Here is a 13,895-nt window from a genome sequence, read left to right as displayed (position 1 = left end):
ATATCTATCTAATAGACTCCAATTTGCACATGTAAATGGAGAGTCCTCTTCACACACTGAGGTCAACTATGGAGTTCCACAGGGTTCAGTGCTAGGACCAATTCTGTTTACATTATACATGCTTCCCTTAGGCAGTATCGAGCTCGAGGCTGTTGTGAGTACTCAGACTAAGCTCTTTGAGCGCAAATTTGATAACATCTTGGAGGAGCTCACGGCGGTCGTGAGCACTCAGGCCATGTCCACACTAATACGTTTTCATTTAAAAACAAATCTTTTTCTCTCCGTTTTGACCTTCTGTCCACACTGAGACGGTGTTTTTGGTCAAGAAAAACGCAGCGTTTTGAAAACGCTCTCCAAAATGGATACATCTGAAATCGCTGGACAGCAAACCCGGAGCCTTTTCGAAAACGATGACACATTTTAGTCATGTGACCAATTAAACTAAGATGGTGGAGGGCATTATACAGCAGTTGTTTTGTTTGCTCTCAATTTTGACAGCCCTATTAAAGGTTAATATCAGTCTGTACATGCTTCAGATAGCTTTTCTTCAAATTCTTTAATTCTCACTCGCTTTTGCAACTTTGTACTTTTGTGTAACTCGCAGCAACAACGCCACCTCATTGTTAGTCCATTTAAAAAACTCGGTGCTTTTCCTCGACATTTTGCTGCGACGTTTCAAAGAGCCGGAAAGTAAATAAACGGCAGACAGAAATGAGGCAGGTCGAATCGTCTTGTGCTTCACGCATGCGCAGCACTGGAACGTAAGTGTTTTCGGCCGTTTCAATGTGGACACACAACTCTGTGAAAATGACTGAAAACGATAGTGTGGACGCGGAGCGTTTTCAGACGAAAGCGCCCTTTTCAAATTTATCCGGGCTAGTGTGGACATAGCCTCAGACTATGCTCTTTGAGCGCAAAATTGATAACATTTCGGAGAGGCTCATGGCTTTCCGATGGGTGATTGAGAGACCAGTGACGGACATTTAGATCGACTGCAAAATCGACATGCAGTTGTTCGCACTAAAGGAAAACACCATCATTTCATGCGGCTACCATATCGGTGCCAGCCGTGGTCTCAAGGCTGGAGCTTAACAACAAATTCTTCCCTGATAACAGACTGTTTAGACTGTCATCTTACGCACCCCCATCCTGGACTCCAAACGCCTTCAAACGCTTCCAAGGCCGAGGTCAGACAGCGGGTCTAGGCCCAGCGCTGGGTTAGTAGTGCATGGCAAGATGGCTGTGTCTAATCGGCTCACTTCTCACCCCCTTACCCACCCCCGTTGCTTGTCATGTGCTTCATGGTGTTGTGATGTCAAGATGTATGTGCTCTCTGTGCAGAGGAGTTTTTTTGTTTTCTCTTCTCATGCTGACCTCCCACAAGGAGCCCAGTGTGAGTAGAGGTCTCTTTTTTCCCTCCTCCATTTGCCCATTGTATTGTACATTTCAATGTTCTTCCAAATTACTACCTGTCTCCGACCTGTCCGTGCTATGTACGTATGGTCGGGGGTCCATTCCACTGCAGGTGCAAACTTGCATGTGACAGATAAAGGTCTGATTGATTGATTGATTGATATTTACGTGTTACCATAGCGACCAAAGACCATTGAGGGGCAGAGAGGAGGATGTTACTCTCATTGTTGTTTGCGTATTTCAGGAGGACCCTGCTAATAAAGTTACACAATTACACAGTGAATTCGCGTTTATTATTATATTTACAAAATACCACTGTCTTGGTCGTATCATTTTATTTTGTTGTATTTATCCGTGACACCTTAATGGTCGGTGAAAATATTGTCGGACATTAAACCGGTCCGTGCTGCAAAAAAGGTTGTGGGCTGCTGCTGCTGCTGAGAAATAAACACTCGTACCACCTACCTTACAACGGTAGATCGCATACAAGCTTTTTAAATCATGCTCAGGTGATTTTTGTCGTCACACGGTTTCCGTAGTGTAGTGGTTATCACGTTCGCCTAACACGCGAAAGGTCCCCGGTTCGAAACCGGGCGGAAACATTATGTTCTTATTTTATTTCATTTTATTTTTTTTCATTAAATTGTCTTATTAAAGTCACCAAACCATATCTCATGCAGTCGTGGGGTCTTGGCGCGTTGTGGGTAACAAGTGAAACAAATATAAACTGACTGTGTGAAAACTGAATTGTCTGATATGTCCCTGAACGCGACCCGTACTCAGGAAGCACGCATGTGTCGCTGCAGTTGTTGTTGAGCGCCGTGCTGCAGTACATGCTTTAAAAAACCACTATGCAGCTACAGACTTTCTAACTCTCACCAACCACCGATGTGTTCGTTTTCTGCTTCAGGTGTAGGTAAGTGCTTGTATTTCTGCCCTCGGAGCTTCCGTCCACCCGCCGAGACAACCCACAGTTAGCTTTGCAGTCCTAAGCTAACGTTAGCGCGGATGCCGATGTTGGTGTTTCTGCAGCTCAATAAACTGCACAGGAAGCTCAGGAAGTTCGCTTTTAGCATAAATCTGTGAAGCTAACCGTTCACCCCTGTCCCCACGACCTGCGCAACAATAAGCGAAGAATTTAAGATTTTCAAAGACCTGAAATCCGCTGGTTTGGTGCAGAACTGCAGCCTATTGCGGCAAAGAGTAACGCAGCCATTCCGGGTGGAGTAAAAGTTTAATTTGAAGTCAGGGAGGATAAATATTGGAGAAAACAATTCAAGAAGAATTCAAGATTAAATCTGTTCGTTCGTTTTAAAAATTAGACTAGAAAAATCCCATATTCATACGAAAATGGTCAAATTTTAGCAATTTCTTAAAATAATTCATATGCAAGAAAATCTGCAAACAATTATGGAACCATAATGCACTTTGACCCCTTTTCCTTTATGAGCATTAATGTCATTGTAACAATCATTTCAATGCTTTTTTAAGAGGTAAAAGTAAGTATCTTACTGCAAACCATGCCCTGAGCACTGCTGTAGACTGTAAGAAGACAGAACAACTAAATCATCCGGGGTACCTCGGAGTCATGAGGCCATCATAGATCCAGTGTCTAATGTCTTAATCTTTAATCTTCTACAGACAAGCAGAACTGAACAGGTGACCATGTCCGAGTTTGTTGTAACATGAATGATTTAAAAGCAATAAATAAATAATGGAAATTACCTACTCTTATTGTTCTTACCAACAGCTAAAAAAATTAGCTGCTGATGTGAGAATACTGCTAATACATGTCACTGTTGTTATTAGATGTCAGTAAAAACTGAGGGGTTTTGCTTTTATGAAATCTTTATTTGCTTCTTAAATATGAGCCACACTCACAGTCGTGACAGAACAACGAAAGGACAACAAACTTGTCCTGTTTGTACATTTTCTTAAATGTGCAAACAGTGCCTTCACAGCATGCTTATGGCCACAATTATGTTACACCCACAGTGATGATAACTACTTCAGAGAATCAATAGGAAAAGCTAAGAAAGATGAGCCATGAGTCCATGTGGCTGGACTTTGGTGGGCGGATTGATCCAAATATCGATGATATTGAAACCTATCTTTGTATTGATATTGAGCGATACGAGCCTAATGTGACTGATACTTTAGTTTCTGCGGTTTCATCAAAGAGGCAACCTGGCTGTCTGTTTAAGTGCCGATGCAGCACAGAGCAGTCATCTAACTGAAACATGTTGTTTAAAGGAAAACATTTAGTGCAAATGAAAAGTCACCAAATATAATATGGCTCAGGTTTGATTGAATATAATTACTCTTTTGTGTTATCTGTGAAAGTAGATGTGCTGCAGACTTAAACATTTTATAATTTATGTCCTGGGTTTTAACTAATTCATAATCCAAAGGAAAAATCCCCCAAAAAACACTTAATGGTCATGAAAATTTATTCAGATCTGGCAATTTGATGATGAATCAACCTTAATTATTAAAAAAAAATATTAGTATAATTGATACTGGCCCTGTAGTTTCTTGGTATCGGCTCAATACCAAATCTTGCAGTACTGCATACCACTAGTTTAAAATAAATTTCTGTTTCTCAGTGTACTGTGGATTTGAAGTGAACACAACTCATGTGTGTTTTACTGTTTAAAAGATAAAACTGAGTTCCTGAACACATCTTTTACATCAAATTTCTTTATTCACTGTCTGAGTGACTGAACCACATCTTTAAAGAAGGGCACAGACGTTTTTGTACCCCACCTCACTGACACAGTCCCATGTGAATACTAATAATGCCAGGGTCTTATCACTTGGGGTTTTTTTTATCTGTGGGAAACAACATCCTTGAGGAAATAATTGTAACAGATTATTCATTAAAATACTGTAAAATACAAAACAGTAATCTAAAGTAATATTTTACTCACAGTAAAATATTAACCAGCTCGAATTTGAACATATTTGAACATAAGAGTGATAAAAGAATAGAGCTTTCGTATAGCTTTTCTTATGTCTTTTTTATACTCTTTTCTTCATACTTTGACTGCGTTTTATTTTATTTTGATTTTGCACTTAAACCACTTAGGTGTGGCGTATTTTAAACTAATTTTCAAATTCTTTCTGTAGTTTAAGATAAGATAACCTTTATTGGTCCCACACGTGGGAAATTTGTTTTGTCACAGCAGAAAGTGGACAGTGCAAAGTTATATTGCAAAAATTAGAATACAATGAGAATAATATACTGTACACAACTGTACAGAATGGAATAGAATAAAATAAAATACTATATACAATAGAATAAAATAGAATAAAATCATACAATAGGATTAGTTTCAATCCTAACAATAGGATAAAAATAGAATACAAATGCTTTATACAACTGAGTAAAAATACAACTTTGTCAGAAAAGATTATTGCACTTAGTGTTATTGCACATGTGTGGGTGTGTGTGTTTGATCAGCTGCAAAAGTCTTTGTTGTGGAGTCTGACAGCAGTGGGGAGGAAAGACCTGCGAAATCTCTCCGTCCCACACCGTGGGTGCCGCAGTCTCCCACTGAAGGAGCTGCTCAGTGCTGTCACAGTCTCCTGCATGGGGTGGGAGATGTTGTCCAACAGGGATGACAGCTTAGCCACCATTCTCCTGTCACTCACCACCTCCACTGGGTCCAGAGGGCATCCTAGAACAGAGCTGGCCCTGCGGATCAGCCTGTTCAGTCTCTTCCTGTCCCCGGCAGAGATGCTGCCACCCCAGCAGACCACACCATAAAAGATGGCTGAGGCCACCACAGAGTCATAGAAGGTCTTCAGGAGTGGGCCCTCCACTCCAAACGACCTGAGTCTCCGCAGCAGGTACAGTCTGCTCTGCCCTTTCCTGTAGAGGGCGTCTGAGATATGAGTCCAGTCCAGTTTGTTGTTCAGATGAACACCAAGGTACCTGTAGCTGTCCACAGCCTCAATGTCCATACCTGGATGTTCAGTGGTTGCAGTGGAGGATGTTTGTGCCTGCGGAAGTCTACCACCAGCTCCTTGGTTTTACTAGTGTTGATCTGGAGGTAGTTCAGCTGGCACCAGTCCACAAAGTCTTGGGTCAGTCCTCTGTACTCCTTGTCGTCCCCATCAGTGATGAGGCCGACTATTGCAGAGTCATCAGAGAACTTCTGCAGGAAGCACTGGGTGGAGTTGTGGGAGAAGTCTGCAGTGTAGATGGTGAAGAGGAACGGAGCCAGAACCGTTCCCTGTGGGGTCCCCGTACTGCACACGACCCTGTCCGACACACAGCCCTGAGTTCTCACATACTGTGGTCGGTCGGTGAGGTAGTCCAAAATCCAGGTAGTGAGGTGATGGTCCACTCCAGAGTTCTCCAGCTTGTCCTTCAGGACTGTGGGAAGAATGGTGTTGAAGGCACTGGAGAAATCAAAGAACATGATTCTCACAGTGCTCCCAGCGGTGTCCAGGTGAGTGAGGGAACGATGCACGAGGTGAATGACGGCATCATCCGCTCCAATGCCAGGCTGGTAGGCAAACTGAAGTGAGTCCAATGATGAGCTCACCAGGCGCCGAAGCTGAGTCAGGACCAGGCGCTCCAGGGTCTTCATCAGGTGGGATGTCAGAGCCACCTGCCTGTAGCTGTTGAGGTCCTTGGGGCGTGAAGTCTTTGGCACTGGGACAACACAGGAGGTTTTCCAGAGCTGTGGGACTCTCCCCAGCCTCAGGCTCAGGTTGAAGATGTGCTCCATCACCCCACACAGTTGGTCCGTGCAGGACCTGATGACCCTCGAGCTGATGCCATCTGGACCCGCTGCCTTCTTGGCTTTAATCCTCCTCAGTTCCCTCCTAACCTGGGTGGTTGAGAGAGTCAGGTTGGAGCCTTGTGTTGATTGTGTATTGGATGCTGTTGTTGGGGGTGGGGAGGAGTGAGCAGGGTGAATAGAGGAGGTGTGAAGTGTCTGAGGTGTCAGAGGTGGAACAGCAGCAGTGGGGGTGGGTGAGTCTGCAGCCGATGTTGGAGACTGCCTCATGGATGAATCAAATCTGTTGAAGAAATGATTCAGTTCATTTGCCCACCTCACATCCCTCCCAGGCAGAGAGTTCAGATGTTTGTGGCCCGAGATGGTTCTGAGGCCTCTCCAGACCTCGCCAACGTTGTTTTGCTGAAGCTGGTTCTCCATCTTCTGCCTGTGGCTGTCCTTCCCATTCCTTATCAGTCCCGTCAGCTCTCTCTGCACCCTTTTCAACTCCTCCTTGTCTCTGGATTTGAAGGCCCTCCTCTTCTGCTTGAGGACAACTTTAATTTCTGGGGTAATCCAAGGTTTGTTGTTGGAGAAACACCGTACAGTCCTGGTAGGTACGGTGTTATCCACACAGAAATTAATATAGTCAGTAATGCATGTGGTAAGGCTGTCGATGTCCTCTCTGTGGTCGTCACAGATCACCTCCCACACAGTCGACTCAAAACAATCCTTAAGAGCCTCCTCGCTCTCCTCCGACCATCTCTGCACTGTGCAGGTGGCTGGTGGCTCCCTGCGCACTAAGGGCTCATACACAGGGACAAGGTGCACCAGGTTGTGATCAGATCTGCCCAGTGGAGGGAGAGGTGATGAACTGTATGCCTCTTCAGCATTGGCATACACTAAGTCCAGTGTTTTATTGTCTCTGGTTGGGCAGGTCACATACTGGGTGAAGGTGGGCAGTGTGGAGTCCAGTGAGGCATGATTGAAGTCCCCTGATATTATGAGGAGGGCTCTCGGAGATTGTGTTTGCAGTCTGCTGACCACTGAGTGGAGAGTGTCACAGGCTGCATCCGCGTTGGCCGAGGGGGGGGACATACGCTGTTATCGCGATAACATGCGAGAATTCCCGGGACAGGTAGTACAGACGCATGCTAACGGCTAACAGCTCAATGTCTCTGCTGCAGAGTTGTTCTTTCACAGTGATGTGCCCGGGGTTACACCATCTGTCATTCACAAACACTGCCAGTCCCCCTCCTTTCTTCTTACCGCTCTCTCTCGTCCTGTCCCTCCGCAGCAGCTGGAATCCTGGTAGTGTCACGCTCGTGTCTGGAGTTAGGGGTGTTAGCCAGGACTCCGTTAGCATCATGATGCTACATTGCCGGTACTCCCTCTGTGACCAGGTTAGCGACGTGAGCTCATCCATCTTATTGGGCAAAGATCTTACGTTTCCAGTGATTACAGAAGGCAGAGATGGTCTATAACGTCTCCTTCTCGGGCGACGGCCCTCCCTCCCAGCACGAAACCCCCGTCTTTTCTTCCTCAGCTCGCTGGGAATGTCAAGTCTGTCCACCGGCAGCACTGCTGCGGGACGTAGCGCTAACAGCTGATCCCTGCTATAAACAAAGGATCCCTGCACTGGGTCCCCAAACACGGGTGGAAAAAGTGGAAAAAAATAAAGAAAAACGACCAAGACCAACACAAAACGGTAGAACATGGTTGCAGAGTCTAATTGCTAATATGTTAGTTATAAAAATTACGAGGAAAAAAAAGATGAGAAAGAAAGAAACTCAGAATGAGCAGAGCTGCTGTAACAGGCTGCCACACACGGGGGGTGCCGGAAATAGCTAAATGAAGCTCCAAAAACTTATTTTTTGATTTTAAGTCTGTGTGTTACTCTGTTTTTATTAAGCACGGTTTAACTCTGTTTTACAAGTGCTGAATATTTTTTTTAATTCATACATCACATGGATGTTGATGAAATCAGATCCTGTTGCTTTAAGATTTTTCTAAGCCTAACTAATTGAAACTGTTTTGTCTTTACTTGCAGACTGAGAAGATGTGGCAGTGAGGATGATGCCTTCAGATAATATCTTGATTTTCTCTACAAGAAAGCTGACTAGGAGTCTAGCCAGGTGCCTGAGCAAGGACCAGGGTTTTTGACATAACCTTAGCAGTTTCTAATGACTTTGGGCTTTAAATGTCAATATGGATGGCATTGATGAGAGCTACATCTGGGAGCGCCGCATTGCCCATGGCATTAGGTATCAAAGAGGAGCAGTCCCCTTCCCAGAATCAGTTGATATTGGTCTGGAGTTCAATGCGGCACTTGAAAGGAAGGAGAAGTTGGATCAGAGCCTGCTGACGAATAGTGTTATGCTGGAAATTTGTCAGTTTGCCAAAACAGTGACCAGGTCTGAGAAGTATTTCCTGTTCGAAATGCTGGAGTTCAACTTTGACCTTGGCTTTGACATAAACAATGACAGTCTGTGTTACATCTATGCAGTTCGTGTCCACAACAGAATTAAGCACCTGAAGGAGCAAATAAAGATGAAGCCAAATAGATGGAAAGAAACATTTCAGCTGCCAGATCCAAGTGTTTTAGCCGGGTCCAAAGAAGACGTGTCAGGACGATACTGTCCAAAATGGAACAAAATTGCTGATAGTTCAGTGCTCACTGTCTCCAGCAAGGACTGCCAGTCTTCAGACAACCACGAAGCTGAAACTACCAGAGTTGCTATCAATAAATACACTGTAAAAAAACAAGGAGGAATCCGTTTAGGAAAAACACAGGGCGCTAACCCTTTCTGTGCACAACTTGGTGTGACCCTAGCTATTCGACCAAGTCACGCCCCCAAACAGAAACTGGACCCAAGTCTGCTCACCAGTGGTGTGATGATAGAGATGCTTGATTTTTCCCGAGTGCTGTGTGGAAAACACACTTACCTAGTTTATGAACTGGTCAAGCACAACTTTGGTTATGCTTTTAATAAACCTCAGTTCCGAATGTGTCTAAACAGGGTGATAGAGAGAAAATACACCTGCCTGACAGCTGAGGACAAAGACACTTTCAGAAAGGAACTTTTTAAGATCCCGGCTGAGAAGAATAAATTGGAATATAAAGGTAAAAAAAGAAAAACACCTGATGCAGATAACCAAGAACTGGAAGCACAAATTCTGGCCACCAATAAAAGACAAACACGGAAGCAGCAGGCTAGCAAAATGGAGGAGATGAAGGAGGATGATTTGTCATACATGTGTCCTGTTGAGTTTGAGACAGAATTACAGTCAGAAACAGAAGCTGAACCAGAAAATGTGAAACCTGAAAGTTGTTTGTCAGGAACAGAGGTAGAAATGAACGTGCTGCAGGATGTAAAGCCAGAAGAGGAAGAAGTCTTCATCTCACCAATGCAGCCTCTGAGTTATGGCCACAAATCTTCTTTGTCACCCACACAGACAAGTCAAGAATCATACTGGTGTCTGTTCTCTGAGGGAAGATGTGCAGAAACCCCAAAGCAGAGGCTGTGGCTGAGGCGCGCTGCTCGCACACAACAGATCCTGACGTCGAGCCGAGTCAATGACATGTTCGCCCACTGCAGAGAGATCGGATTAGACTTCAACTTTTGTTCACCAAAACGGAGCTTAGATCTACAACTGTTGACCAACTGGGTGATGTGGGAGGTTTTCAAGTTTGGAACTGCTTTGTCGAGGAGTGTACGCAGTTTTTTATTTGAAATTCTCTTAAACAGCTTTACTCTTACGCTCCAAGATGAGCAACATGAGCGCAATTTCTTAGTTTACATGATGGCAAAACATAAAAATCTTGTGAACCACCCGAAGAGTCAGAATATGGATTTTCTCTGCAAGCCTTTCAAACTCCCTGAGATATACCACATGGTTGATGTGACCAGCAGTTTTCAGACTCAACTGGAACTCCAGAGTCAAGGGCAGAAAGGGTTAGATTCATCAGATTCAGCAAAGAGGGAAGAAGCTGAAAAAGAAGAACACCCTTTCTGTAAAAAGTTGGGTCTCAATCTTTGGTCAACCATAGAACGCCCGTCAGACCAGAAGCTTGATTTGACCATCCTGACAACAGGCGCTGTGCTTGAGATCTTCAACTTTGTGAAGGAGCTGTGTGGTGAGGCCCGCAATACCGTTAATGACATCCTTGAGCACAATTTTGATCTTGATCTGCAAAGTGGTGAGACTGAGGCTGCGCAGAAGATCCAGAGATGGTACACAACACAGAAAAGCTTGATGAAAAAGCAAAACATGTCACCGAAAATCAACAGGTGGTTAAATATGATTGTCCCGCTGAATGGCAACTTGCAAGAGATTCCACACTCACCAACCGAAGATGGGGACCCAGCTCTAGAAGGGGAACTGGATGGCTTTAGTGGATTTGTCAAACGCTTTGACTACCAGAACTGCAAGGAGATCGGACTGGACCTCGACCTCAGCTCCAAATCAGAAACCAAAACGAAACTTGATTTGAAGGTTCTGACAAGAGGAGTTTTGTTTGAGTTGCACCAATATGTGCAACAAAATTACAACCGATACGTTCCTGCTCTGTATGAGATTCTGGAGTACAACTTCGATCTGAGCTCTCAGAGCCACCGGAAGGTGGAGTTCGCCTGGTCCATTGCCTCGCAGGTCATAGCCATGACTGGCAAAAAACGGAGAAAAGGGGATTACCTGAACAAAGTTTTTGAGCTCCCTTTCGAGGCCTCCAAGTTCCCCGAGTCTTCCCAGGTGGTCTTTAAAGAGGAGCCGAAAGATGACTTTGGCGAGCCGGGCCTTAATAGTGAGAATGATGACATTGTGTTTGTCCGAAAACTGAAGCCTGTTGATATGGAAGTCGAGATAGAATAAAGTCCTAGCTGCTGTTTGTATTTTAAATGTCAGTTTTCAGGATAGAGTTGCAACTGAACTGCTTTATATCTGCCAGGTTAAATCAGTTAAATTCACCTTTACCATTTATATAGAAATGGGGATCCTCTTCCCATTTCTGTTCAGCATGTGCCTAAAATCCAACTTGACCTTAACCCTGGTGGACATAAAGAGGATGAGACTGATCGATTTTTGTTTTGGTCTATAAAGTGGCAAAAAACAACTCTTGCAATCAAATTTTTCTTTTTTTAACTGTTGACATCTTGGGATTATTTGTAACAAATGTCTTTTAACTTGAAGAAGAAATGCTCGCATATAAAAAACTGAAACTTGATCATGTTTGAATTCAGTCATGAAGGCCAAATACATTTTTAGGATGTGCTGCAGGTGTTTACAGGGGGCAGGAAAAATAAAGATTCTCTAACTTGATTTCTTGAAATCAAAGTTTAATGTTACTGCCCAGCAGATCCAGCTGTGTCTCAGGAAGTGGGGTCTTTGCAGTCTTAGACAATAAAGGTTCTAAAATGTGAACGACGTGTTACTGCTGGGCCTCCTTGACTCTGCTGTGGTTCAGTGCTGCTTTATTCACAGTAGAGTTCTTTTGCTTACCATTAGGTGCGTTACGACTGGAGTGTAACAGAAAAAAGCGGTGCCACTTTTTTTTTCTCCAAACGAGGAAGTAGAATATCCATGTTAATGTAAATCAGTCGAAACCATCAGTGATGTGAGTTAAAGAGGACAGAATGAATGGTCACAGCTGGCATATTGGTATTTAATTGTTTTGACTGATTCGTGATGTCAACTCCATCATATAATAAAATGTGAAAGAAAACATTCCACCTTAAAATTTGGTCAGTGTTTATTATTTGTCTCTTGACTTTATTTTAATAGTAAAGATCAAAAGTCGGTGAAATATCTTGTTATTGTAAAAGTTTACATAAAGTAGCGCACACTGCTGTGGTTTAATGTTCACGTTGCTCATTTTCTTGATTTACATGAAAAAAAGAAAATGAGTTTTGAGCTTTCGAGTCATGACCAGATGTTTTGGCAGGGGGTACAGATGTTCCAGTTCATATTTAGTTTATTTTATGTGTGAAGGAAAATCAGAAGTCCTAATTTTTAAAGACTTTTATTGGCAAACCAAATTTATTCAAAGATTCAGTGTTTTCTAGCTTCTGAAATTCTCTGTATGCAAAATATCAGTTTGTTAGTCTGGTCAGCCCTTAAAAAGTTGGTGGATATTTTTTTAACCTTAGTTTTTACATTAAACGTGGCATGCATGGCCCAGGTAAATAAAAGTGATCACAACATGCACATTAATGGGACATTGAGTGCTCTTGAAGTTCTGACTGCAGGATTGTAGGTTGCAGCTCCTGCCCAGGATGTTAAACTTAGTGTGAAATCTTTTATTCCTTACTAAATATTGTAAATGTGTTAAAAACACCTGTTAAAAACGTTGAAACCTGCAGAAACACGTGTGGATTTGTCACACATGTCATGCTGTTTGGCTTGAGTGTGATGTAATAATTCGCAAATGTGCTTCAACTAAACTAATGCAGGTTGCAGTGTGCTGTCACAATAATTACAGGCTTCCAGTGGATTATATAACCAACCCTGCAGATTTGAACTGATGGAGTCAATTTGCATTTTAAGTGATTCAATTCAAAGTGTAAAAATAACCCAATGAGACTAATTGACTTGTAAACTTTCATTAGTATATCCTCACATGATGGGTACATTAATTTTTAAGTTGATCATTACACCATATTTAGTCAGGCTTTTTCAGGGCTTCCCATCATGCACTTTGTCACAGCCCATTTATCCTCTGCAGGCTGCAGCTGCGATGCTTTTGGGCTCAAATTAAACAGGTGTCACTCATCAGTTCCTCTGAAAGCCTTCAGGACATTTAATAAAAGAAACAGAGGAGATGACGCTGCAGTGTTTCTGTGTCCACTAGATGGAGCCAAAGGCCAGGTTTTTAAATTTGCAACAGAACTGATATAAAATGATACACTTAGATTAACTGCACAGAAAATGGAAGTTTTACATTTTGATTATATTGGAGAGGTTTTTTCTCACTGGAATTTCAGCCGAGTGCACGACACGTTCAACAGAAACCGTCTGCAGCTTTTATTTTTCGATAAAGGAGACGCCATCTTGTAGCCCAAACGTCCACAGAGCAGCCCAGCTCAACAGCCATTCATCTCGCTTTGATGAGAAACTGTTGTGTTCATTTCTGGCACCAGCAGAGTAGCTTTGCTTGATTTACAGTTCAGAATAATCCTTTATGTCAGCCTGGGCCTCGATTTCTTTCGTCCTCTGTGAAGTAAGTGGTTTAGCTTCTCCTCCGTTAAACCAACTTCTTTTTCATGAACTGTTGAAAAGAAATGCTTGAAGATCCAGTGGGTGGGGCTTCTGTGCCTGAGATAACCATATTAGGGGCTTCCTCTCTGTGTGACATCAAACAGACAGGATATATATATATACACACACACACACACACACACATATATATATATATATAGATAGATACTGAAGTGAGGAGAAGCAGTAAAGATCCACTTTAAGGAGGATTCAGTGTCTCCCTTTGGAATGAAAATGTTTTAATCTTCTGGTTTTCTCCTGGCCTGCTGCACGTGCTCAGTGTTTTATTCTTCTGCCCACATTGATTATTTTTCTATTGTGATGACATCACAGAGAGAAAACAAATTTTTCTGAAACCTGAACAAATCCACTGAAACCTCAATGGATTAAAAGCTCACAAAAGTTTCATTTTAAGCTGAAAGTTTTGTTTTATTTTGAGTGACCACCGGGTGACAGATTAAAGAGAAAAACCTCCACGCAGTGTCTCAGCTGGGTGCT

At 43.0% G+C, this 13,895-nt stretch overlaps 1 protein-coding gene and 1 non-coding gene across 2 annotated transcripts; both read left to right on the top strand.

Moving 5' to 3' along the window:
* The first annotated feature begins 1,942 nt into the window (after positions 1-1,942).
* trnav-aac (transfer RNA valine (anticodon AAC)) lies at positions 1,943-2,015 on the top strand. The gene has a single exon. It is a non-coding gene; the product is annotated as a tRNA-Val (tRNA).
* Positions 2,016-2,206: 191 nt separating this feature from the next.
* On the top strand, positions 2,207-11,867 carry LOC134636859 (uncharacterized). The gene is made up of 2 exons (XM_063487088.1): positions 2,207-2,329; positions 8,194-11,867. The coding sequence occupies exon 2, from the start codon at positions 8,352-8,354 to the stop codon at positions 11,013-11,015; it is 2,664 nt and encodes an 887-aa protein (XP_063343158.1). The 5' UTR covers positions 2,207-2,329; positions 8,194-8,351; the 3' UTR covers positions 11,016-11,867.
* Positions 11,868-13,895: the final 2,028 nt, after the last annotated feature.

This window comes from Pelmatolapia mariae, linkage group LG10_11 (assembly GCF_036321145.2).
Source record: "Pelmatolapia mariae isolate MD_Pm_ZW linkage group LG10_11, Pm_UMD_F_2, whole genome shotgun sequence".
NCBI classification, from domain to species: Eukaryota; Metazoa; Chordata; class Actinopteri; order Cichliformes; family Cichlidae; genus Pelmatolapia; species Pelmatolapia mariae.
Note: the sequence above shows the minus strand (reverse complement) of the source record. Positions and strands in the feature narration are given on the sequence as shown.